The sequence below is a fragment of the Agaricus bisporus genome (genome assembly GCF_000300575.1).
Source record: "Agaricus bisporus var. bisporus H97 unplaced genomic scaffold AGABI2scaffold_8, whole genome shotgun sequence".
NCBI lineage: Eukaryota > Fungi > Basidiomycota > Agaricomycetes > Agaricales > Agaricaceae > Agaricus > Agaricus bisporus.
The window spans coordinates 1,644,025-1,664,215 of record NW_006267371.1 but is presented as its reverse complement, the minus strand read 5'-3'; the positions used below and the strand labels follow the sequence as shown (position 1 = coordinate 1,664,215).

At 46.0% G+C, this 20,191-nt stretch overlaps 8 protein-coding genes across 8 annotated transcripts; 6 read left to right on the top strand and 2 right to left on the bottom strand.

The window, feature by feature from the left end:
• Positions 1-676: 676 nt before the first annotated feature.
• AGABI2DRAFT_120330 (hypothetical protein) lies at positions 677-2,302 on the top strand (the record flags this gene model as incomplete). The annotated part of the gene is made up of 8 exons (XM_006463454.1): positions 677-777; positions 835-928; positions 991-1,152; positions 1,206-1,375; positions 1,416-1,464; positions 1,533-1,877; positions 1,939-2,128; positions 2,214-2,302. 8 exons carry the CDS (start codon positions 677-679, stop codon positions 2,300-2,302), a joined length of 1,200 nt encoding a protein of 399 aa, XP_006463517.1.
• Positions 2,303-2,620: 318 nt separating this feature from the next.
• On the top strand, positions 2,621-6,287 carry AGABI2DRAFT_120329 (hypothetical protein; the record flags this gene model as incomplete). Its single annotated transcript, XM_006463453.1, has 14 exons — positions 2,621-3,305; positions 3,372-3,552; positions 3,611-3,699; positions 3,764-3,816; positions 3,884-4,032; positions 4,108-4,219; positions 4,292-4,470; positions 4,530-4,743; positions 4,885-5,130; positions 5,186-5,476; positions 5,533-5,609; positions 5,669-5,736; positions 5,790-5,911; positions 5,979-6,287. The coding sequence occupies 14 exons, from the start codon at positions 2,621-2,623 to the stop codon at positions 6,285-6,287; spliced, it is 2,775 nt and encodes a 924-aa protein (XP_006463516.1).
• Positions 6,288-8,734: 2,447 nt separating this feature from the next.
• Positions 8,735-9,805, top strand: AGABI2DRAFT_120328 (hypothetical protein; the record flags this gene model as incomplete). The annotated part of the gene is made up of 6 exons (XM_006463452.1): positions 8,735-8,947; positions 9,000-9,087; positions 9,147-9,323; positions 9,379-9,533; positions 9,607-9,728; positions 9,793-9,805. 6 exons carry the CDS (start codon positions 8,735-8,737, stop codon positions 9,803-9,805), a joined length of 768 nt encoding a protein of 255 aa, XP_006463515.1.
• Positions 9,806-10,032: 227 nt separating this feature from the next.
• Positions 10,033-10,986, bottom strand: AGABI2DRAFT_194321 (hypothetical protein). Its single transcript, XM_006463451.1, has 3 exons — positions 10,624-10,986; positions 10,385-10,564; positions 10,033-10,323 (listed from the first exon to the last, which is right to left on the bottom strand). Exons 1-3 carry the CDS (start codon positions 10,951-10,953, stop codon positions 10,141-10,143), a joined length of 693 nt encoding a protein of 230 aa, XP_006463514.1. The 5' UTR covers positions 10,954-10,986; the 3' UTR covers positions 10,033-10,140.
• A 3,604-nt stretch (positions 10,987-14,590) lies between these two features.
• On the top strand, positions 14,591-16,536 carry AGABI2DRAFT_225360 (hypothetical protein). Its single transcript, XM_006463450.1, has 5 exons — positions 14,591-15,007; positions 15,064-15,211; positions 15,271-15,716; positions 15,774-16,186; positions 16,250-16,536. The coding sequence occupies exons 1-5, from the start codon at positions 14,767-14,769 to the stop codon at positions 16,439-16,441; spliced, it is 1,440 nt and encodes a 479-aa protein (XP_006463513.1). The 5' UTR covers positions 14,591-14,766; the 3' UTR covers positions 16,442-16,536.
• An 80-nt stretch (positions 16,537-16,616) lies between these two features.
• On the top strand, positions 16,617-17,856 carry AGABI2DRAFT_194319 (hypothetical protein). Its single transcript, XM_006463449.1, has 3 exons — positions 16,617-16,694; positions 16,752-16,878; positions 16,964-17,856. The coding sequence occupies exons 1-3, from the start codon at positions 16,692-16,694 to the stop codon at positions 17,404-17,406; spliced, it is 573 nt and encodes a 190-aa protein (XP_006463512.1). The 5' UTR covers positions 16,617-16,691; the 3' UTR covers positions 17,407-17,856.
• An 864-nt stretch (positions 17,857-18,720) lies between these two features.
• On the bottom strand, positions 18,721-19,627 carry AGABI2DRAFT_137890 (hypothetical protein). Its single transcript, XM_006463448.1, has 4 exons — positions 19,209-19,627; positions 19,066-19,139; positions 18,982-19,013; positions 18,721-18,928 (listed from the first exon to the last, which is right to left on the bottom strand). Exons 1-4 carry the CDS (start codon positions 19,525-19,527, stop codon positions 18,880-18,882), a joined length of 474 nt encoding a protein of 157 aa, XP_006463511.1. The 5' UTR covers positions 19,528-19,627; the 3' UTR covers positions 18,721-18,879.
• A 45-nt stretch (positions 19,628-19,672) lies between these two features.
• On the top strand, positions 19,673-19,984 carry AGABI2DRAFT_137889 (hypothetical protein). The gene is made up of 2 exons (XM_006463447.1): positions 19,673-19,703; positions 19,760-19,984. Exons 1-2 carry the CDS (start codon positions 19,696-19,698, stop codon positions 19,911-19,913), a joined length of 162 nt encoding a protein of 53 aa, XP_006463510.1. The 5' UTR covers positions 19,673-19,695; the 3' UTR covers positions 19,914-19,984.
• The last annotated feature ends 207 nt before the right edge of the window (positions 19,985-20,191 follow it).

The following is a 20,191-nucleotide window of genomic DNA, read 5'->3' as shown; positions in this document are numbered from 1 at the left end:
GTACCCGCTCTCGTAGTGGGTCTCGCAGTCGTGACCGCAGAGGAGGAGACGCTTTCGCACGCTCTCTAGGCGGACCTATGAATGCCGACCATGAAGAGGCCGTTGAATTTGCAAAAATCAGCAAGCGAGAAAACCGAGTTTACGTCGGAAATCTCAGTTATGATGTCAAGTATCGCGATTTGATTGAATTTATGAGGGGAGGTGGGTTTGCGTTTGGGTTTTCTGGGTTCTCTTTCTTTTTTTCCGAGAAAAGGTTTCGAGGGTGTGGAACACTTCGTTTTCGAGATGCTTTTTTATGATTTTGGTTGTTGGTGAAGCCGACAAGCGTTTTTTATTCTCACTATTGGCGCAATTGTGATCCGCCTCTATGATGACGAGGATGAGGAGAAGTGGGGAGGGCGCCTTTTGGAGCGTTTCTTTTTCCTTTTTGAGCACACATAGGCGCACAAATGGGGGCACGTCTTCGTCTTTCCGATGAACTGGGAGCTTGGAGCTTGTTGGTGAGGAAGAGATGAGTGATCTGTGGATGATATCCATTTATTGCATTGCCGTCCCGAGAAGTAAAGAGGTTGTTCTTTTGGGGAGAGGAGGAAAGTTCAGAGTCCGCGCCTTTTTACTTTCGCAGCCCACATAAAAAACACTCCACCCTGTCTTTTTTGATGGAATCCTCTGGTCGATGTTGGCAGGAATATTGATGGGAGATTTTGGTTTGGCAGCTGGTGAGGTGCTCTTCGCCGAAGTTCTTGTTACGCCTACCGGTGTTTCCAAAGGATGCGGGTATGTAGCCAAATGTTTAACCCTGTCTTTTTTTCTGACTTTTCTTTTCTGGTATAGTATTGTGGAATTTGCTTCACAAGAAGATTCACAACGGGCTGTTCGTGAGCTGTCAGAACAGCCTCTTCTTGGTCGTCCTGTGTTCATCCGTGAAGTTCGTGCACTGTCCGCTTCATAGCCTTTGGACTCCACTTATGACATCCTATGAATCTATAGGATCGCGAGACTGAGGCTCGCTTTGGTGCTACTCCTGTTCCAGGTAAAATTGGTATGGCAATGGCGGGACAGGGACTTCATGCGCAGCCTCCGCCTCGTCCGGCGTCTCACAATTTCTTTGGAGGTAATCAGAATCCTGGAAATCAACTTTACGTCGGGAACGTGAGTGCGCTGTTTGATGAATGAAAGGAGGGGTCTGATCGGCGCGTGTGTAGCTTCCTTACCAGGCAGGTTGGCAAGATTTGAAAGATCTTTTCCGAAATGCTGGTAGTATTATTCGTGCGGATATTAACATTGGTGCGGATGGTAGGCCGAAAGGGTCAGGTACTGTCGTATTCGAGACGGTGAAGGATGCGCAACAAGCTATCAGTCAGGATTTCCTTTCGTGCTTCATCTGAGAGAAGCTGCTGATCTTTTCTATTTAGATATCTACCATGGTTACGATTGGATGGCCGTACCCTTGCTGTTCGCGAGGTAAGGGATTCACAGAAAGCGTGGTGTACATGCAGCTTCAGTGTTGATGATTGTTTTGCTTTTTTAAGGATCGCTACGCCGGCCTTTCAGGGAACGCGGGTTTCCGTGGTGGATTCCGAGGAGGAGCCCCTCGTGGTCTTAGAGGAGGCTTCCGTGGAAGCTTTAGAGGAGGAGGATTCCGTGGTGGATTTGGTGGTGGTGCTGGCCGTGATTTCTCAAACCAAGATTTGTATGCTGATTACAGTGGGCCTGATTCATCAGGTGGTCCCAGCGGACCCGGAGGAGGCGGATTGGCAATGGATGGATACAGTGGTCGTGGCGGGTTCGGCGGACAAGGAGGTTACGGAGGAGGTGGTGGTGGTGGCGGTGGTGGATTCGAGCCGGAACCCAGTCAGCAGATCATGGTTCGAAATGTGCGTGTTTTTCTGTTGTGTGAATCGGTGGAACGAAGTTTCCTGATGGAGTATGGATTAGCTGCCTTGGTCCACCGCCAACGAGGATTTGGTTGAATTGTTCGAGACGACCGGTCAAGTGGAGCTAGCAGAAATTCTCTTCGATGGTACTCGCTCGAAGGGATGTGGCGTTGTCCAGTTTGCTCAGATTGTGGAGGCTGAAACCGCCATTGCCAAGTTCCAAAATTATGTGTATGGTGGTAGGCCTTTGGGTAAGTCTATTCTTTTGTATTGTTGTATTGTGACCTCAGGGCTGGGGCACTTTTTTTCCATTTCACTGATGGGTTTACTTTTTAGATGTTCGTTTCAACGATCGCTGGCACACGTTCACGCCGACTGCTGCTAAAGGTGGACAAGTTGCTCCTATGCAAGCTGATGCTGTCTAGTCGGGGACATCGCTATACGTTTGAGATCTTGTACACTATGCCTCCTGTTTTTCTTTACTATGCCTTCTCTATATATATTCGTTCAGATAGTCTAGGATAGTCTGACCGATTGGACGTGGGAATGATCTTGTGATTGCAGATTGCCTGCCGTTTTGGGCGAAGTGGGGGATATTATTAACTCTTTTTGAATTGTTCGTCTTTTAACTCATCTCGTCCATCACTCCTCGTTTTTCACAACTCTCGATTCATTTTAGATTATTCGTTTTTCCCACTTAAATAGGTTTCTTCTCATCATCCCCTTTCCATCTCCCCACACAGATGCCCGCCCGCTCCAACCCCTTTGACTCTTTCGCTGAACCCTACACTCGTCAAGCCGACGAGTCTTCGCTTGACGAAGTGCGTGCTCATATAAAAGCACTAGAGCAACAGCATAAACAGAATTCCATACCGCTCTCTGGGAGGATTATCCATGTTGTCCACGATCTGCCCGTCGTGGCAACTTTCAAACCTGGTAGTGCGGCTGTCAATGGCCTGCTAACTCCTCCAGCAACACCTTCTCCTAAATCCATGACGACGGAACATATTCCCAAGGAAGTTGATGTGTCTGACGGTTCGGCTACGTCAACTGCTCCATCAACTATGCCTCCTTCCCCAACTGACACATGTTCTACTACTGCCACCTCAACTACGTCTTCAGCGACGGCAGTGTGGAGCCTTACTCCACGTTATGGACATTCGGCTATGATTTCCGGTATACGTTCGTTGTCGGCGACTCATGAACAGATTATTATTGGTTGGACAGGAGACATTCGTTCTACGGGGCCGCAGGAAATAGTTCCTATGGATAATATTTCGAAGGAGGATAGGATTGAGTATGAAGAAGTTTTGAAGAACTGGACACCGAAGGAGAGTGATCCGGATGATGACAAGAAGACGACGTATATCCCGGTTTGGTTGGACGATAAAGTTGCACATGGTCATTATGATGGGTATTGCAAGCAAAGTAAGCAAAAAAAGAAAGTTTTTCACTTTCCCCTTCGAGATCTGACTATTGTTTTTTGCTTTTCAGTTTTGTGGCCGTTGTTTCATTATTTGCTCTGGCAAGATGTCGCAACCGAGTATGACTCGGCTGATCAACACTATCCGCACTATGAGTGTGCTAACGCAACGTTCTCTCAACGTATTGCGGAGGTTTATCAACCTGGAGACCTCATTTGGGTACATGATTACCACTTATTATTGGTACCAAGGTAAATGTTTCCCGCGGTGGTGATGCTTTAGAACCCTTGCTCACATGTCTGTTTGTAGACTTGTCCGAGAGTCGATCCCAGATGCCGCTTTAGGTTTGTTTGTACACACTCCGTTCCCGAGCAGCGAAGTATTTCGGTGCCTGCCTCGTGAGTATCCCGTTGTCTCCACTTGTGATACCGAATATAGTTAAAGTGGATCTATGCTCTATAGGACGAAGAGAGATTCTCGACGGTATGCTCGGCGCTAATTTAATCTGTTTCCAGGTGGGAGGGATTACACACACTGATTTCATTTGAGCTCAGAGCACTCATCTTGACGCATGGTTCTTAGACCTATTCGTATTCTCGGCACTTTATCTCCACGTGTATTCGGGTTTGTGGGTATGAGTCCAACGCGCGGGGAATTGATGTTGAGGGGCATGTGACTGCCGTATCGCATTGCCCTGTCGGTATTGATGCAGAGCGTGTTGCCCGTGATACGTGAGTCGCGTCTAACTAATGGGGTTCAAAAGACCGAAATTAATTATCTTGTTATTTTTTATCGTCATTACTCAGTGAAAGGCCTGGGATTCAACCTAAACTTGAAGCGTTGCGCACTCTATATGAAGGCAAAAAAATCATTGTCGGACGTGATAAGCTTGACGTCGTGAAAGGCGTCATTCAAAAGGTATGAAAAGTCTTTGACATTGACATCGGGCGTGCAAAATGGTGAAACTTTCTTTTTTCCCTTGTAAATCAGCTTCGCGCATTCGAGAAATTGTTCCAAGATTATCCTGAATGGATCGGCAATGTTGTCTTGATTCAGGTTACTTCGCCTTCTCTAACCGATTCTCCCAAACTTGAGAGACAAGTCAGTGAACTTGTATCTCATATCAATGGTGAATACGGAGGTCTGGACTTCATCCCTGTCCATCACTAGTACGTGACATTGACATGTCTCTTGTCGGCATTCAATAACTCCCGATTTCTATATCCAGTCATCAAACCCTGAAAAAGGATGAGTTCTACGCTCTTTTGAGTGTAGCCGATCTTGCCGTGATCACTCCTCTACGTGATGGAATGAATACAACGAGTATGGAGTTTGTTATTGCTCAGGGCAAATCGAACAAGAGCCCTAGCGTGTTGAGCGAATTCATGGGTATCAGTAAGAACATGGAGGATGCTCTCCTTGTGAACCCGTGGAATCTCGGGGTGAGTCACCCCTGTCGTTTAAGATGCCTCCTCTTATTGACAAAATCATCTTCCACCGCACTTTCGGCAAACTCGTGTTGATCATTATTCAATTGTACGTGGCCTGTACGGCATGTTTCAAATTGGATCGCCCCTTTTTAGGAAGTTGCAACTGCCATTAATAAGGGGCTTTTAATGTCCCCTGCTGAAAAGGCCGCGAGACACGCCAAATTGTACAAGGTCGTCACAACCCACACGTCTCACTCTTGGGCATCGATTCTCGTCAAGCAGTTGCTGGGTCAAGTTGGAAGACAAGGTATGGCGAGACAGACTCCTTATATTCCGAGAAGTCAGTTGCAGAGCTCGTATGCGTCTGCTAAGAAGAGGTTGTTTTTGTTTGATTATGATGTAAGCTAGCCGCATCCCCTCCTCCATTACTCTTCCTTATCAAGGGTTTTCTTAGGGAACTTTGGCTCCTATTGTGAAGACACCATCGATGGCTGTTCCTTCGTTATCGGCTTTAGAAGCTTTAGAGAAACTTTCGAACGATCCGAAGAATGTCGTATACATTATTTCTGGACGTGATCAAGCGTTTTTAGATCTACATCTTGGTCACCTCAAGAATATCGGGTTCTCGGCTGAACATGGTGGATTTGTCAAGCCAGCTGGGTCGGGAGAGTGGACGAACTTTACTGAGCACTTGGATATGAGTTGGATACCGGAGGTTGAGAAGATTTTTAGGTATTATACTGAGGTGGGTTTCTATACCGACGGATGATTTGATGGCTTTCTGAAATTTTGGGAATGTAGAGGACCCAGGGTAGCCATGTCGAAATGAAGAAGACCTCGATTACATGGCATTATCGTTCGTCGGACCCTGAATGGGGGTAGGTTTTTAATTTTGAAGGAAGTTCCCACTTGGTAAACTAATGATGATTTGCTCCAGTCAATTCCAATGCAGGCAATGTCAAGATCTACTTGAGAATAACTTGGCTAAGAAGCGCCCTATTGAGGGTGCGTTTCATTCTTTAATACAGCAAAGAGGCTTTGATCAATGATCATTGTAGTGATGGTCGGTAAGAAGAACCTTGAAGTCCGACCAATTGCCGTCAATAAAGGCGAAATTGTAAAGAGGATTCTTTACCTCAATCCTGACACTGAGTTTATCTTCTGTGCTGGTGACGACAAGGTAAAGTTATCCTCCGAGTTCTATATCTTTTGTTCAGAGTTGATCAAGACTTCATTTCACGCAATAGACTGACGAAGACATGTTCCGCGCATTATCGCTTTTCCAACCTGATCAAACGAATTCTTCCTTCCCCGCTCCATTATCGGTAACGTTGATTGATAACAAAGATGCTCAACCAGTGGATCTAAGTGTTAAAGCTGATGCGATATTTACGACCGCTGTGGGACATAGAAGTAAGAAGACTTTGGCGAGTTGGCATGTGACGACACCACAAGAAATTGTGGAACATATGTTGGATTTGGTGAAAGGGCCTGCCGGTTGGTTGGACAATGGTGGTTGCGTTCAGGTTGGGTATGAAGAAAACGCAAAGTTGTGAATGATTTCTTTTCTTTTTATGTTTTCGTTTTCTGTCTATCTGGTTTAACTTGAATGCGTCGTTATGACTTTATGGTTTCTCTTTTGATTTCGATCACGTTTCTTTCACTCTTAGACTCCGGACTCTCGAGTGTAGTTTTCCCTTTTTCCGGTGGCCTTGGTCTGTCATGTCTCTTTTCTCCTTTTCTTTCGGTTCTTTTTCTCGGTGCTGCTTAGAATGAGTAGAATCTAGAATAATGGTCGCACCGTTTACAAGTGGTTGCACAATAAATAGGTAGATTATTATTCGTTCTTACGAGGATCTTCAAGTGTTCGTTTCGACCGTCTGAATCCATTTTGAAGAGACGACCCTTTACTTCATGAAATAGTGTATAGGTGATCTAATTCAGCGTTATCCTGAAATCCTTCTCTGTGATCATGAGTAGTTAATCCACACCCAAGTTTGGCATTCAACTTTCGTTCTTGTCTAGAGAGGGGAACCGGGGCCCGGAGCCGAATCTGACATATCTACACCCGGCAATGAGGCTGAGCACCTGTCAAGATGTCAAGATACGCGTATCAAATTACCCACAAGTCATTCCGTGCTCAATACTCTGATAGAGAGCTACTCCTGTTGATAAGTATCGAACACATTGCCGAGTTTCCCAACCTCAGGCTAATGTTTGAGTTTTCACTCTGATGAGGGTCTTTTGGTTTATAGGTGGTGGTAAGACTGGGACTTATACTAGCGCTTCGTTATGGGTTAGAGTTGTTGTGGGGGCGGGTCTGGCGCCGCTGGTCGAGAGCTCTTTCAAATTTCCTCAGCTGTACATTGATTGCTTTCCTGATGAACGGCGTCAGTCTCTCATCAATGCATCATTAAGGACTCGCAGAGGTGAAGCTTTTCTGTTGGCCTCTGGCTCAGGACCTAAATCGTACCTCGGCTCTTGGCTCTTGACAGCGAAGGATTTCAACCGGTGAATGAGGCCCTAGGCATGCCTGTCAGATTGAAAACATGTGCCGGTTTGTGGATGAATATAGTTTTGAAGTTCAAACGCTATACGAAGACATCTGATGCCCGTAGTGTCACTCAAGGTGATCTTGCATTAGGTCGGAGTAAGGAATGTTAGATCGAGATGGGAAGCGCCTGGAAAGCGCAGTGCACCGGAATAATGACAGTTCCTCTGTGGCTGACTTGCGGCATCAAGCTTCGCTTGAACTAGAATCAGGATTCCGAGGAAAAACAATTGCTGAGCAACTCGGAGACCTTGATTTGTCTAGTATTCCCGGCAATGTCTTATTCACTTGAATAATTGTATTTGTGCACTCGGCCGAGAATTAGAGCTATTTTTTACGATGCGGTCATATTATGGACGTCTCTGATGAACTTACAGAGCTATCAGGGATATATTAGTTTAGTCAATGATTAGCTCGGAGGATCACAAGCAAAGGCTGTATTGACAGGCGGGTACTGTTGCTATGTACCAGCAGATGAAGCACCAACTCAGCAGGCACAATGCCAACTCTGCTTCCAACACTTACAATTCGCCTTTGCCCCACTATTCGACCTCAACAAATAGGACAGGCATGGACCATGGACGACACTAATTCGCACTAACCGAAAATACCTGCTGACAGTCATCTATCTCCCGAATTTGCCTAGCCGTTCTGTGTTTCAAAGATCTACCCCAAGTGGTGAACAACATTATTAACCCTCTGCAGAGATATTGCTGCCACAATCTAGGGCTGGAGGTTATACAAGGAGGTTTATTATCGTGAGTTCTGTCAGTTCCTTTAACTCACATTCAATGAAATGGTTGCTGTTCATGATGAAGACTCGGAATTCACTTTCTTTTACGACAGATGTACGGCATGTGCCGGGGTGCCCCGCTGACTAGCATGGAGTCCGGATTCATTTTACAACAATGCTGCCAATGCCAATAGGCCGGGCGCATAGCATCAGCTATTTCTGTCACTCATCTAGTAGCCTGACCTAAATACTAAGTCGCACTCAGGCGACGAATAATCTTGGGCTCCGCCGTGCTGTGAGCTGGACAGGATAGAAAAGGCTGAACGTCATCATGATATATGCATCATTCAAACACTTGAGGTGTGTGCTGTTCTTGGTCTTGGCCTTATCTTGGAGGACTGATGTTGCACCACAACAGGTTATCTAATTTCCCCTCTATTACAGCATTCAATAACGCCGGGGGCATTTGCGCCCGTTGCTATTATCCCCTATAAGACAGCTTGAGAGATGTCATGACAGTCCTCTCGCCGACCATGAACAACGCCATATCTATGAACGCACAGACCCCGGATCAGTCTACGCGTCTTAGACAGTCTCTTGATCTCTTCGGTTCAACGACCGTCAGCGGGGTCCTATACTGCATTGTGTTGACGTTCTATTGTCTTTGCTTTCGACACCTCTACCGCAGGCTTGGGGATACTCACTACAGAAGAGCCGCCATGTTCTCTCTCGTTCATGCGTCCTTGGTGGTTTTTTGGAGTACAGTCTTCCTCGCGCTCACGACATGGTCAATGCAGGATGTTTATCTTGATCACGCCACCTATCCCGGAGGACCTTATGAATACGAAGTTGGCATTTTCTCTCAGCAACCTATTGCACCTTTGACGAGTACTTCGAGCTTAATGCTTGGGATACTCACATTAGGCATCCAAGTGAGTCAATCTTTGAAGTAGTCGCGAACCAATTGTTGATCTTCACCGGTAGGTTTGGCGTGTATGGGTCATATGGAGTTCGGCACGCTTTAGGGTTTTTATTATAGCTTTTCCAGTAATATTTTTTGTCTCCTTCATTGGTATGTTTGCCTTTCAATTCGACATTCGGTGATTTTTACCAAACTGGACCGTCTCACAGTACTTGGTGCTTTATCAATTTTGGGCTGGGCGATAAAAGGCGTTCTTCCAAGCGAAGATGTCACTTCTGCTATCAGTACTAGTGTATACGGGCTCGGAGCAGCAACTACGATCGTTGTAACGGCTCTGGCTACTGCACGACTGTTACTAGTCCGTCGCTACCACATCGAATTAATGGGTAAGTTGGGTTCCAAATTTCTTACATCTTATCTCACAGTCCAGCCTTTCACTAGGAAAATCTGAAATTTCGAATCAATACGTGAACATCGTCGCTATCCTCACGGAGTCTTATGCTCTAGAATCTCTATGGTCCCTCGTAGCCATGATACTGAATGCAATCGACAATCCCGTGAGTGTGATATTCATTCAATGCGAGAACTTTATCAGGGTGAGCTGGCCTAATTTGTGATCGTTATGATCGTCATTTGATTTTCGAGACTGATTTAACCCTGTGCGACTAGGTTATCGCCTACTTTCTAGTTGTTCATCGAGTTTCTACAGGGAGAGCATGGAATGGGGACACAGGGCATGAGCTTTCAAGTTTGCATTGGAATCATGACACACAACCTTCACAGAGCGAAACGTTTGTATGAAAAGATTTCTCATGAAATTAATGTAATCTACTACTCATGACTCGTGTACTCTAGAGTCGGCTGCTAGACTTTGGATAGTTTAATTTTCTTGCGGAACAGTTTAAGTACTTAAATAAGGACTACTTGTATGTACATCGTAATAAATACGCACGCGTCAGATGGTTCATTTGAATAATACGCGTTGAAAAGTAAGGCGATTCAAGCTCGGGATAAAGAATTTGACAAACCTGGGGAAAGTTTGATAGCTATATCTCAGTCTTGAATAACATAGTCATTATTTGCTGCGACCGATATCTGATCCATCTGAATGATGATTATTGGACTAACTAAAACACCATCCCTAAATATCTTTTTCGCTCTGACAGAAGAGCCAACATCCTAGTATCGCCACTAAAGTTACCCTTAACCGAGCATGGCATTGACTTTGCCCCGGACAAAGTTGAGGGCGGCAGAGCCATACTCAACAGCGTAGCCCTGGTGAGTGTTCTGGTCGTTTCCGTTGCAGCAGAATGGGTCTGCAGCGTCGCAGTAAGATTGAATGTTACTCGCGTGTGGGCACTGGAAGCCATTGGGTCGAGGAGCGAACTGGAAGATAAATTAAGGTCAGAACATGATGAGATGAGGAGGCTGAGGTATGGGTACTAACGCCACTCGCTTGGCAGGTTCCGACATTGTAGGACAAACCAGGGATGTGACGCGGGTCGCCCATGAAGATGGCTGCAGCAATTTTGGCCTGAGCAGCTGTAGAAATGGGAATCGAAGGATCGCTGATGCCTTCATTACTGTCACCTCCACCGCAATAGGCATCATCAAAAAGTTGACCGCCCTGTCGCGCTCATGTCAGCAAGCATATACGAAAGGCATAAATAAAGACCTCCAAAGCACCTGTGAGTAACCAACCAAGACCAAGACTGCATTGGGGCATTGCTGGTTGAAAGAATTCACTTGGCGAGCTACAGCAGCTACACCTTGAACAACGGAGGAGGCATAACTGACACCACCACACGAAGCTTGACCACCGCAAGCAGGATAATTAATAGGTTCAGCGGTGGCTCCTGGGAATGCAGAAATGATGGAGTTGACGACCGGACCTGCTGTGCCATAGCCGGGAGGAACAGTAGTCTCACGCGCGCCAAAGATGTGAACTTGTGGACACTGGGCAGCAGCGAGAGTGGCTCCTAGAAGGAAGAGAGATGCAAAGCGGATGGGTGACATGTTGAAACGACTTTTGGAATGACTTGTTGAGTTGTCTATCGATCCAAGGGCTGTGGGCCTATTTTATAGTTTTTGCTGTTACTGCATTGTCCAGGTCGGATAAATTCTCGGCCTGAGGGGGTTGAGGTCAATTTCCTCTACTTCCGCGAAATATGTTCAAGAATCAAGACGCAATGCCACGTTGATCATAAAGTAGTCAGGTGGCACTGCGGTCGGCCTCCGGACGAAGTCTTGTCGAGATGGCCGTCGCCCAGAAAAGTAACATTCCTCGTTCGCGTGGAATCCAATTCCGAGAGGAAGAGAGTTGAGTTGATGGTGATGATCATGGGGTGGATGTTTATAATTAACGATGCAGGATAAGAAAAGAAACGTGATCTCGAATGCGTGGCTTTGGAGTCTTTTTGACGATTTTAGAGTCAAGTAACTCACCGACTAGGTTCTGCCCCAATGCTATATATATAGGCAAACTTAAAAGATCCGTCGCGAAAACTCCGGGATTACTAGCCAGAACTGTAAGTTTTTTCTCCAGCTTTATTCTTGGAGTTTGCATTATTTTGGTCTAGGATAGAACTCATAAACTGGGCACACCTTCAGACCTGATCTCAAAATCCTGTTTGTATGCACGCAACCAGTAGAAGTGTCATACATGGGGCGGTACGTATAGTATTCGAATTCAAAACTTGCATCGGTTTATATTCGGGTTTTACTCCACAATTTCAACTAAAAATAAAAAAAGATACTCATGAGGCAGACAAAGGGTCCCACCACCGTTCACCGGGTTCTCACAAAACTGCGTAGCGACCGTCAGAGCTCCACAACATCTTGCCCGTATCACCGAGTAATAGGCTATGCCGACGTGGCGACTCGGAAGATTTACAGGCTCTAGGCTGCTCTAGGTGCATCGGCCGAATCTTCGTGGATGACATCACTTTAGGTCTCAAGAATTCGGATAACGGACGGACAACCAACAGGGGTGGTACCGGGGAAAGGCCTTGGACCGCTATTCCTTTGAAGCATATATGGTCAATTGACTTTGTCAGGTCAATGTCTAGAGCTCAAGGAACGATCTGCTCGAGTCTTATCGTGTGAAAGATGGGAGGTTTGTCTTTATCCGTTGGCTATCCAGGGAACCGATGCAAGAACTTGTCCTAGGATTATCGAGATGGCCTTATCCTATAGTTTTCTTGATTCAACAACAGGGCTTCTGATACTGCATCCAACAATTCCAGTGCGTCCTTTCACCCAGCCGAAGCGTTCTAGTCCGCTTTACCTAGCCAATAGTGGAAACACACGCCGAACATTACCAACTTGGTCGACGTCAACGATCTTCGCAACGATGATAGGAACTACAAGCATGCTTTCGGGATTGTACGCTACATTAACGCCCATTGAAAGGTATCTGCCACCGTGATGTGGATCATGGACATGATCATGATGAGCACGAACCGCGAATAAAAGCTGCCAGAGATGAATCATGGTTAAATTATTGCCCGGCCTTCCCTGATCCACTACCCGATCAAACTAGCTTTTTCTGCCATATGTTCCCCGACTCTGCGAAGCTAGAGGAGGGTTCTGTCGGAACCAAACGTCCCCCATCAAATTGAAACCGATCTGCACGCGCGAAATTATTTCTACATGCAGTGCGTGGGAATGTGCTAATATATGATACAAGAATTATCTTTTGATAAATGAATATTTTGAACGCGACTAATGAGCGCCCGAATCGTGACTGTTCGGTTTCGGGTGGGTAATATATAACTGTCTACTAGTGTATAGTTATTTGGCAAAAAAACAAAGAAAGAAACAGCGGAATGTTAAAATGTGCTGAATTCCCCGACTCTGCGAAGCAAGAGGAGAGTTCTGTGGCATTGAAACGTTCCAGGACTTGCAAAGAACCAGCAACGTGGGATGATGCTGTCATTTTTGCCGGTTCCGCCGGTACCATCACCGCCATTAGCCAAATATGGTGCCGTTGACCAGTGTTCGTTGTTGCTTATTAGCCAGTGCTTGTATCCCCATTATTTGTCCCCCAACTCTGCGATTTGCGAAGCAATACGTTGACAGCCGGTTATACTCCTTTCGAGTCACTCAAAAGACTGTCGAATGTCTTTCCTGTCAGTCCAAAGAATGCCGATGGCATGCTTGTCGACTTGTAGATCACATAATACCTGTAGTTCAGATACCTTTCAATACACATTCATTGACCGTACCAGATTGGTACAAAATTGCTGTGCCAGGCGAGAGGGAGTCTGACCTGGCTTTCACAAATATGAGGACATTCAGTAAAGTAGATAGGTCATAATTCGGAGGGTAATTCTAATGATATAGCCGCATTGTGAAACAAGTTTCAACCTCCTGCCCCCTTGCCTCGAATCTGCGGGAGCTGGTAAGGTAGGTATCAGGCCTAAAGTGAGTCGAGTCTCAGCTTCTCGGAGTAAGTATGGGATAAGCTATACAAAAATCAAAACTGACTGAAGCTTCAGAGAAATTATGTTGTCGCGATCATATTTCTCTCGAGTTCTACACCAAACTTTCAGCACAATTCTGGACAATTAAGTTACCCAACCGTGTCCTTGAATTTCACGAGCCCAGGGTCCGATTTGAACTTGATTTAAGTAGGAAGAATGAAGTGGATTCATCTTGATATGCATCGAAACTAAATTTAACTAACGCATACAGCTGCCAAAAAGGAGAAACCAACGCTGCCATTCCAGTGAGCTTCGGGAAGGGAAAATGGTAAGTTCAGTGATATCTACAACGCGAGAGAATCTTACCTGAAAAATCAACAGATCACCACGCTATCCAATGACAGCATCACACCGATATTGAAGAGGAGTTTTCCGGTGCAAAAGGATAGTAAGTGAGTCCGCGAGTATCTACAGGTGGACCTTAATTCTTTCTCAGGTCGTAATGCACAGACAATACTGGAAGTAAAAGCTCAATCCGTGATTACCGATTGAAGGGGAAAGGTTGACAATTGTAGTAGAGTATATGTTTTGATTAGTAGTTTAAATGCAATGTTATATTTGACATCCTGCTGCTATCAACTCTCAAGCGCATGAGTGGCTTGCTTATCCTGCATTAATTGATCAATTGTTGGCCGAGTGCATGCAGCATTTCATCATAACAAACGAGTCGGGGACTGGCGTGGGAGCGCCGCTACGATCTGGTATGATTAGCTATTACCGACCCTAGCAATTGTGATCCGGCAGTAGAATCTGGCAGAATCTGATAAACGTGAAATGATTCGACTTGTATCTCACACACAAGTTCACGAGTTTCCCTTCATTCATACTGTAGTGGAGTCCTATTCTGTTACCAGGCCTGGCAAGTTCAATCTCCACGTTGCTGCCGATATAAATGATAGGAGTGGCGCAAGTATGATCAAGATTGCGGTTGCTATAACATTTGAAACGCGGTGTTTACTGCGGAATTTGTGCCGGGAACGGGCATGACACAGCATGATACTCGAAGGTCGAATCTGTGGATTTAGATCCCTACATTTGTGTAATTGCCGGCGAATTTAGGCATTTTGATCCTGTATTTTATTCATTTTGAATATTCGATGATGTGATGACGGCTGCTTCGGCATATTGAGATAATCTATCTCTCTGTCACTATACATGGTAAGTACGGTGTTGAAGAATTAATAGCTGAACCCTGGTTTATTAATAGTGAGGGTGGCTTGGCTGTTCAGTCGTAAGAGTTGATGGGAGAGGAGCAGCTCCGCAGTCACTGCACGACACTCCCAACTTGAACGACGGCGCTACTTTCTCACAACATTCCTTCTCCAACCGACCGACTACAAAAATAATGGGTCTCACGACTCTGCATTCTCGATTCTCAGACGGCGGCTTTTATCAGTTCTGGCTTGTAGTGTTCGCCCTGCTCTGTTTGACCCTTTTATGCGTGGAGAGATACGTGACGGGCAAGGGCAAAGACAAGTCGAAGGAAAGCGCCGATGACAGACTCGAGAGCGCGCGCCCTGCCTGCTCTGGAAGCGCGCTAGGAGTTCTTGCGAAGAAGTACCTGGTTGTGTACGCCATTGTCATGGGTATGTTAGTCGTGTTTACTTCCACAAGGTGGTGCTGACGCGGGATATGGCATCAGCTGCAGACTGGCTACAAGGCCCATACATTTACTCATTGTATAGGGAACAGTATGGCTTCCCTGAGAGGATGGTAGCGTTGTTCTTCGTGACGGGATTTGTCTCTGGAGGGATGGCGGCGCCTCTTGTGGGTGCATGGGCGGATCAACAGTTAGTACATTGTACCCCCGGGCGGTCAGAACATTCTGATTTCAAATTCCTCCCAACAGTGGCCGCAAAAAGCTCTGTCTAGCATTCTGCCTGAGCTATATTTCTACATGCGTTCTATCACTCTTTCCTGTCCTGCCTGTTCTACTCGTCGGTCGTCTCTGCGGTGGCATATCGGGATCTATACTATACTCTGCGTTTGAATCGTGGTTAATATCTTCTGCTTCATCTGTCGGTCTTTCAAATGGGGATTTGTCGACTATTTTAGGTCGCGCGACGCTCGTTAATGGGTTTGTGGCCACTGGTGCTGGAGTGTTTAGTAACAAACTCGTTGCTACAACACATAATTTCGCCTCTCCGATGGTTGCGAGTGGATGCTTGCTCGTGGTGGGATTTCTTGTGATCCGCGCGACATGGTCGGAAAATTATGGAACTCTGGATGGATCACCGACAAAAGACCTCTGGCAGACGAAGAGATTGTCACATGCATGGAAAATTGCCTACAATGGTGCGTTGGCAAACAGCCCTGAACCGCTTCGCGGATCTTGACATTGTTGCCCGCTAGATCCTATGTTGTTGACCCTTGGGTTGATGCAAACATGCTTCGAAGGCTCTATGTACTTATTCGTATTCGTGTGGGTGCCGTCGCTTCAAGAGGCGACCCACTCGCCAGACGCTTTACCGCTTGGTTACATCTTTTCGTCATTCATGGTCTCAATCATGATAGGCTCCATCTTCTATAACCTCATTGCGACCTATACAAAACGCAACGAGGTTGATTCATCATTGACGACCCATGCTAAACTCAGCAGTCTTGTTTGCGCCTTGAGTTCCTTGGCGTTCGCAGCTTGTGTATCGTCGAAGAGCGAGCAAGTGCGATTCTTTGCGTTTTGCGCGTTCGAGGCTTGTGTAGGCGTGTACTACCCTGCACAGGGTATGCTGCGGGGAACATTGATATCAAATGAGCATCGGGCAACGGTAAAATTATTTTTTTGATACCAGATCATGATGCTGATGGAATTCGGAAATTTTGTTTGATAGCTTTCTTCTTTGTTCCGCGTGCCGCTCAACATCTTTGTTGTGATCTCGCTCATGACTGGCGTGTCATCAGCTCGACAAGCCGTGCTCAGCGCTTGTGCAATTATACTCGGTTTCTCGTCACTCATGGCGGGCTTCTATCTTGTTGGCAAGTCAGAAGAGGTAGCAGTTGGGAATGGCGCTGCTCGGCCTTGATTCTATTTTTTCATTTGTGTGAGGGTTTCTAAGTTATATCGTCATTAGGACTTTACTATGTACATACCACTGGCAACACAGGGATACATTGGCAGATATATGAACCCCGAGTTGCTGAGTCAGCTTTATTTGGCCCGCGGGGAGTGAGGCCAAATAAAGGCAACAAGGGCAGTCCGTGGATTGATTAGCCCACTCCTCCTCCTTCTCTCCCTACTCGTATCGCGCCGCTGACGCCCACCGATTTCTCGTCATGGTATGTCCTTTTTTCAGTGCGTTGTTGCTCTGAGTCAGCAGCTGATGTGCGGGTCAGTCAACCAACTGTAGGAGACGCCTCATCCGCGATTTTAAACGTCTTTCGACCGACCCTCCTGGTGGTATTTCGGGGAGTCCATGTCCTGACAACATTATGCTATGGAATGCCGTTATTTTTGGTCCTGGTAAGTCTAAGCGCTTGGAGGGAGTGGCGTCTCATATCGAACATCTATCGTGAACTAATCCCCACCCCTTCTCCTTGCTTGCTAGGTGACACACCCTTTGAGGACGGCACATTCAAACTGCTCTTAACATTCGATGAATCATATCCCAACAAACCGCCTTCTGTGAAATTTTTATCACGGATGTTCCACCCTAACGTATACGCAAATGGGGAACTGTGTTTGGACATTCTACAAAACAGATGGTCGCCAACGTATGATGTTGCTGCGATCTTGACGAGTATACAGAGTCTACTGCATGATCCTAACCCGAATAGTCCCGCGAATGCGGAGGCCGCACAATTGTATAGGGAAAATATGAAGGAGTATGTGAGGAGGGTAAAGGCGACTGTGGAAGAGAGTTGGTTGGATCCTGAGGAGATTCAGGCGGCGAATGGGACTGGTATTTCTGCGTCTGGTTCTACGTCGAGTTCTGGGTCAGCGATGAGTGTGGAAGTTGGTCAAGGGTCGTTGGGTTCATCACCTGCGTGAGGGAGGAGAATTGCGAGGTTTGGTTCCTCCTTTGTGCGGCTGTCATCCGTGGAAGGCATGATGTGGACATCGCACGTCGTACTCATCAGTAGGGGTGGGTTAACTGGTTATAGGGAACAAAATTACTTTCTTCTCGTTATCAACATTTTCCGTCAGTCTTATTCCCCTTCTAACCATTGCTTGGTCGATTGCTATATAGTGAATGACACTTTAGCTTTTGGACCAGACTACCTAGCTAGTTTTGACCAGGGCTTCTTTACTTTTTTTCTCTTTACCCTCCATCCATTATCATCCTTGTTACGCCTTTCCCCCCCGTTCTAGTACTCACATTCTTATATTCCTTGTATTCTCCTTTCCTTTATCCTTTTTCCGTCTAGTCGCATAAGATCCCACATTGTAATTCTCTCCATAGGCACTACTACTACTACATACATTATCGGTGCTGAACACTTTGAAACGGAACAACCTTTTTGCCCCTTTTGAGCTTCTCATCTGAGACTGGTGTTGTCGGCATTTTCCGAGGGGTGATATTGTATTTATTGTGAAATTCAAACACGAGTCAGTGCTTTCTTTGATAATTCGTCTCTGGAGGACTAGCTTTATCTATTGGGCTTCAATTTTCTGAGAGAGAGAAATCAGGCCCAAAATCTTGAGCTCCATCGCTAAAAAAACTAGCTCCGGCTTGAATACGAGTCCCAGTTACCTGTGCTTGACCGGCAATTCAAGACAATCTTTTTATGGTTCGTGAACAAAAATATTCAAGAGCGTCGGAGACTTCACGATGGTTTCTACGTTTGTTCTGGGATTTGCCATTTCTTTTTTTGTAAGTATATTTTTTGAGATTCTTGTTCTTGATGCTAAATATAGTGCAAGGCAAGATTTGTCGACCGCTCTCCTCGTTGGTCTCTGCAATTCGCACATGAGAGCAGCCGTGACTCTTTCTCGGAAAATTTGGGCGTTTCGCATTGCCAGATGGAAATAGTCACCTCCACCTACGACCTACGGGCTCTTCCTTCTAGGATGATCAACGGGGAATTATTAAATTGCGTCCACTAGAGTCGCGGGTTTTGTTTTATCTGTATAATAAGAAACAAATCACAAGATGTTTTCACGGCGCGAAGCCTCCTTTAGAATCGGTGGATACAAATTCCAATTTTTGGTTTTTCAAGTCATCATGAAGGCCCGCTTCAAATATCGAATTCGACCCGGAAACATCGCCCGGTCAAGAAAAAACCGGATGAACTACTATCAAGTTTTTAAGAGGCATGCCTGTGAGACTGTCCTTGTTGATTCAACAAATAGATGAACAAAAATAATTTTCGTTGGAGAGGTTATGCAGGTATTAATCCGAAATGAATAGATGGTAAAGTATTATCATAAACCTCGAGTCATTGTCCACTGCACAATCCTCCAAGACGCGGATTATTGGGCTTCCTACTTGTCAAGACCTACAACATCACCACAAAGGCCCCATCATTGGAAGCTTGAACCGCATCGAGTACAGCGCTTTTCTACATCAACACTATTTTTGATGATCAGAACTACTCTACTCGTATGGAATTGAGTTCTACTCACAGCAGAGCCAAAAGACCGATCGGAAAACAACACTATTCCCAAGTCCATATTAATACCTCTGAGAAAAGTATAAGATAGACGTACGACGGCAGTGATTATACCACAGGGTCCATAACTGGTTGTAATGTCGTGGTGTCCTTGTTGACAAAGTGCCAAATCTGATGAGATCACGAACAATCAACGTTCAACACACTTCAATCAATCAAAGGAATAAAAGTAAAATTTACGGTCTACTACAGGCACCATTGCTGGCGTCATGGTATTCATCGCGATAGTCGCCTGGGGTTGGATAGGTTGTTGACCTAGTCCAGCTTTTGTATTCATCGACGCCATCGACTGCTGTCCAGTCAAATGTGATTGCATCGGTGCCACCTGAGGCTGACCCATCTCCATCGTCGTTTGTTGGTATCCCATCGTCGATAATGGTTGCTGCCCTGACATGTTGGGAGTCTGGTGATTCATGTGCACCATCTGTGGTTGTTCAAGTCGTTGATGATTGCCATTGGCCGCATTGAGATATGATGGTGGGTCTTTCTTGTCATCCATTATCTTAGAGTGGAGGGGGGATGGGAGTGCTAGCGAAAGATTAATTGGGGAAACAGCATTCCGGATCCCTTTATGTAGGTCGACTTGAGATATCATCGTTTCCAGAGCGATTAGGAAGACAGATGGACATGACAGTTTGATGTTGATCTTGACCTCCAGCGTTGAAACATGTCAGTCTAGGGATAAGTCAAAATCATCTATTCTGAGAGCAATTGTTCCAGCTCACACCGACCGAAAGTCTTGCCCTCCTCTACTCTCAGGGGTATAGCCTCGCTTGCCATTCACTGAAAATGCTTCACGTGTTACCGATGCAGGATCAGCGCTGGCTAGAACATCCGCATCGGCGGTCACAAAGCACGAACGTAATCGAACCGCTTAAGAGATAACTCCCTGGCGAAGCGAGTGCTCTATTTCAGAGTCGTTCTTCCCATGCTGGAATTCGATGAGCGCGCTCTTTCTATTGCCGAACATTAGCGCTCGAAGTCGATGGAAGGAACTTTGACAAACGAACCGTGATAAGCTTACATCAAGTTTCGCTCTTGGAATGATCTTCATCAGCCCAGACAGAAGATATGGCATGTTACAAAAAAACAAGCACCAAAGCCATTCTTCGCGGGCAGTGAACTTGAAAGCGATTAATCCACATACACAAAAGGACGATGAC

Excerpts from the sequence above, each read along its gene's own strand:
- AGABI2DRAFT_194321 (XM_006463451.1), bottom strand. The coding sequence starts at position 10,953 with ATGTCACCCATCCGCTTTGCATCTCTCTTCCTTCTAGGAGCCACTCTC. Across the intron at positions 10,565-10,623 it reads TCTTGGTTGGTTACTCACAG|GGCGGTCAACTTTTTGATGA; the intron begins GTGCTTTGGAGG and ends TGAGCGCGACAG. Across the intron at positions 10,324-10,384 it reads GAACCTGCCAAGCGAGTGGC|TTCGCTCCTCGACCCAATGG; the intron begins GTTAGTACCCAT and ends TTTATCTTCCAG.
- AGABI2DRAFT_225360 (XM_006463450.1), top strand. The coding sequence starts at position 14,767 with ATGGGTCTCACGACTCTGCATTCTCGATTCTCAGACGGCGGCTTTTAT. Across the intron at positions 15,008-15,063 it reads TGTGTACGCCATTGTCATGG|CTGCAGACTGGCTACAAGGC; the intron begins GTATGTTAGTCG and ends ATATGGCATCAG. Across the intron at positions 15,717-15,773 it reads ATGGAAAATTGCCTACAATG|ATCCTATGTTGTTGACCCTT; the intron begins GTGCGTTGGCAA and ends GTTGCCCGCTAG.
- AGABI2DRAFT_194319 (XM_006463449.1), top strand. Across the intron at positions 16,879-16,963 it reads TGCCGTTATTTTTGGTCCTG|GTGACACACCCTTTGAGGAC; the intron begins GTAAGTCTAAGC and ends CTTGCTTGCTAG.
- AGABI2DRAFT_137890 (XM_006463448.1), bottom strand. The coding sequence starts at position 19,527 with ATGGATGACAAGAAAGACCCACCATCATATCTCAATGCGGCCAATGGC. Across the intron at positions 19,140-19,208 it reads AATGGTGCCTGTAGTAGACC|ATTTGGCACTTTGTCAACAA; the intron begins GTAAATTTTACT and ends TGATCTCATCAG. Across the intron at positions 18,929-18,981 it reads ATCGGTCTTTTGGCTCTGCT|TGTTGATGTAGAAAAGCGCT; the intron begins GTGAGTAGAACT and ends CATCAAAAATAG.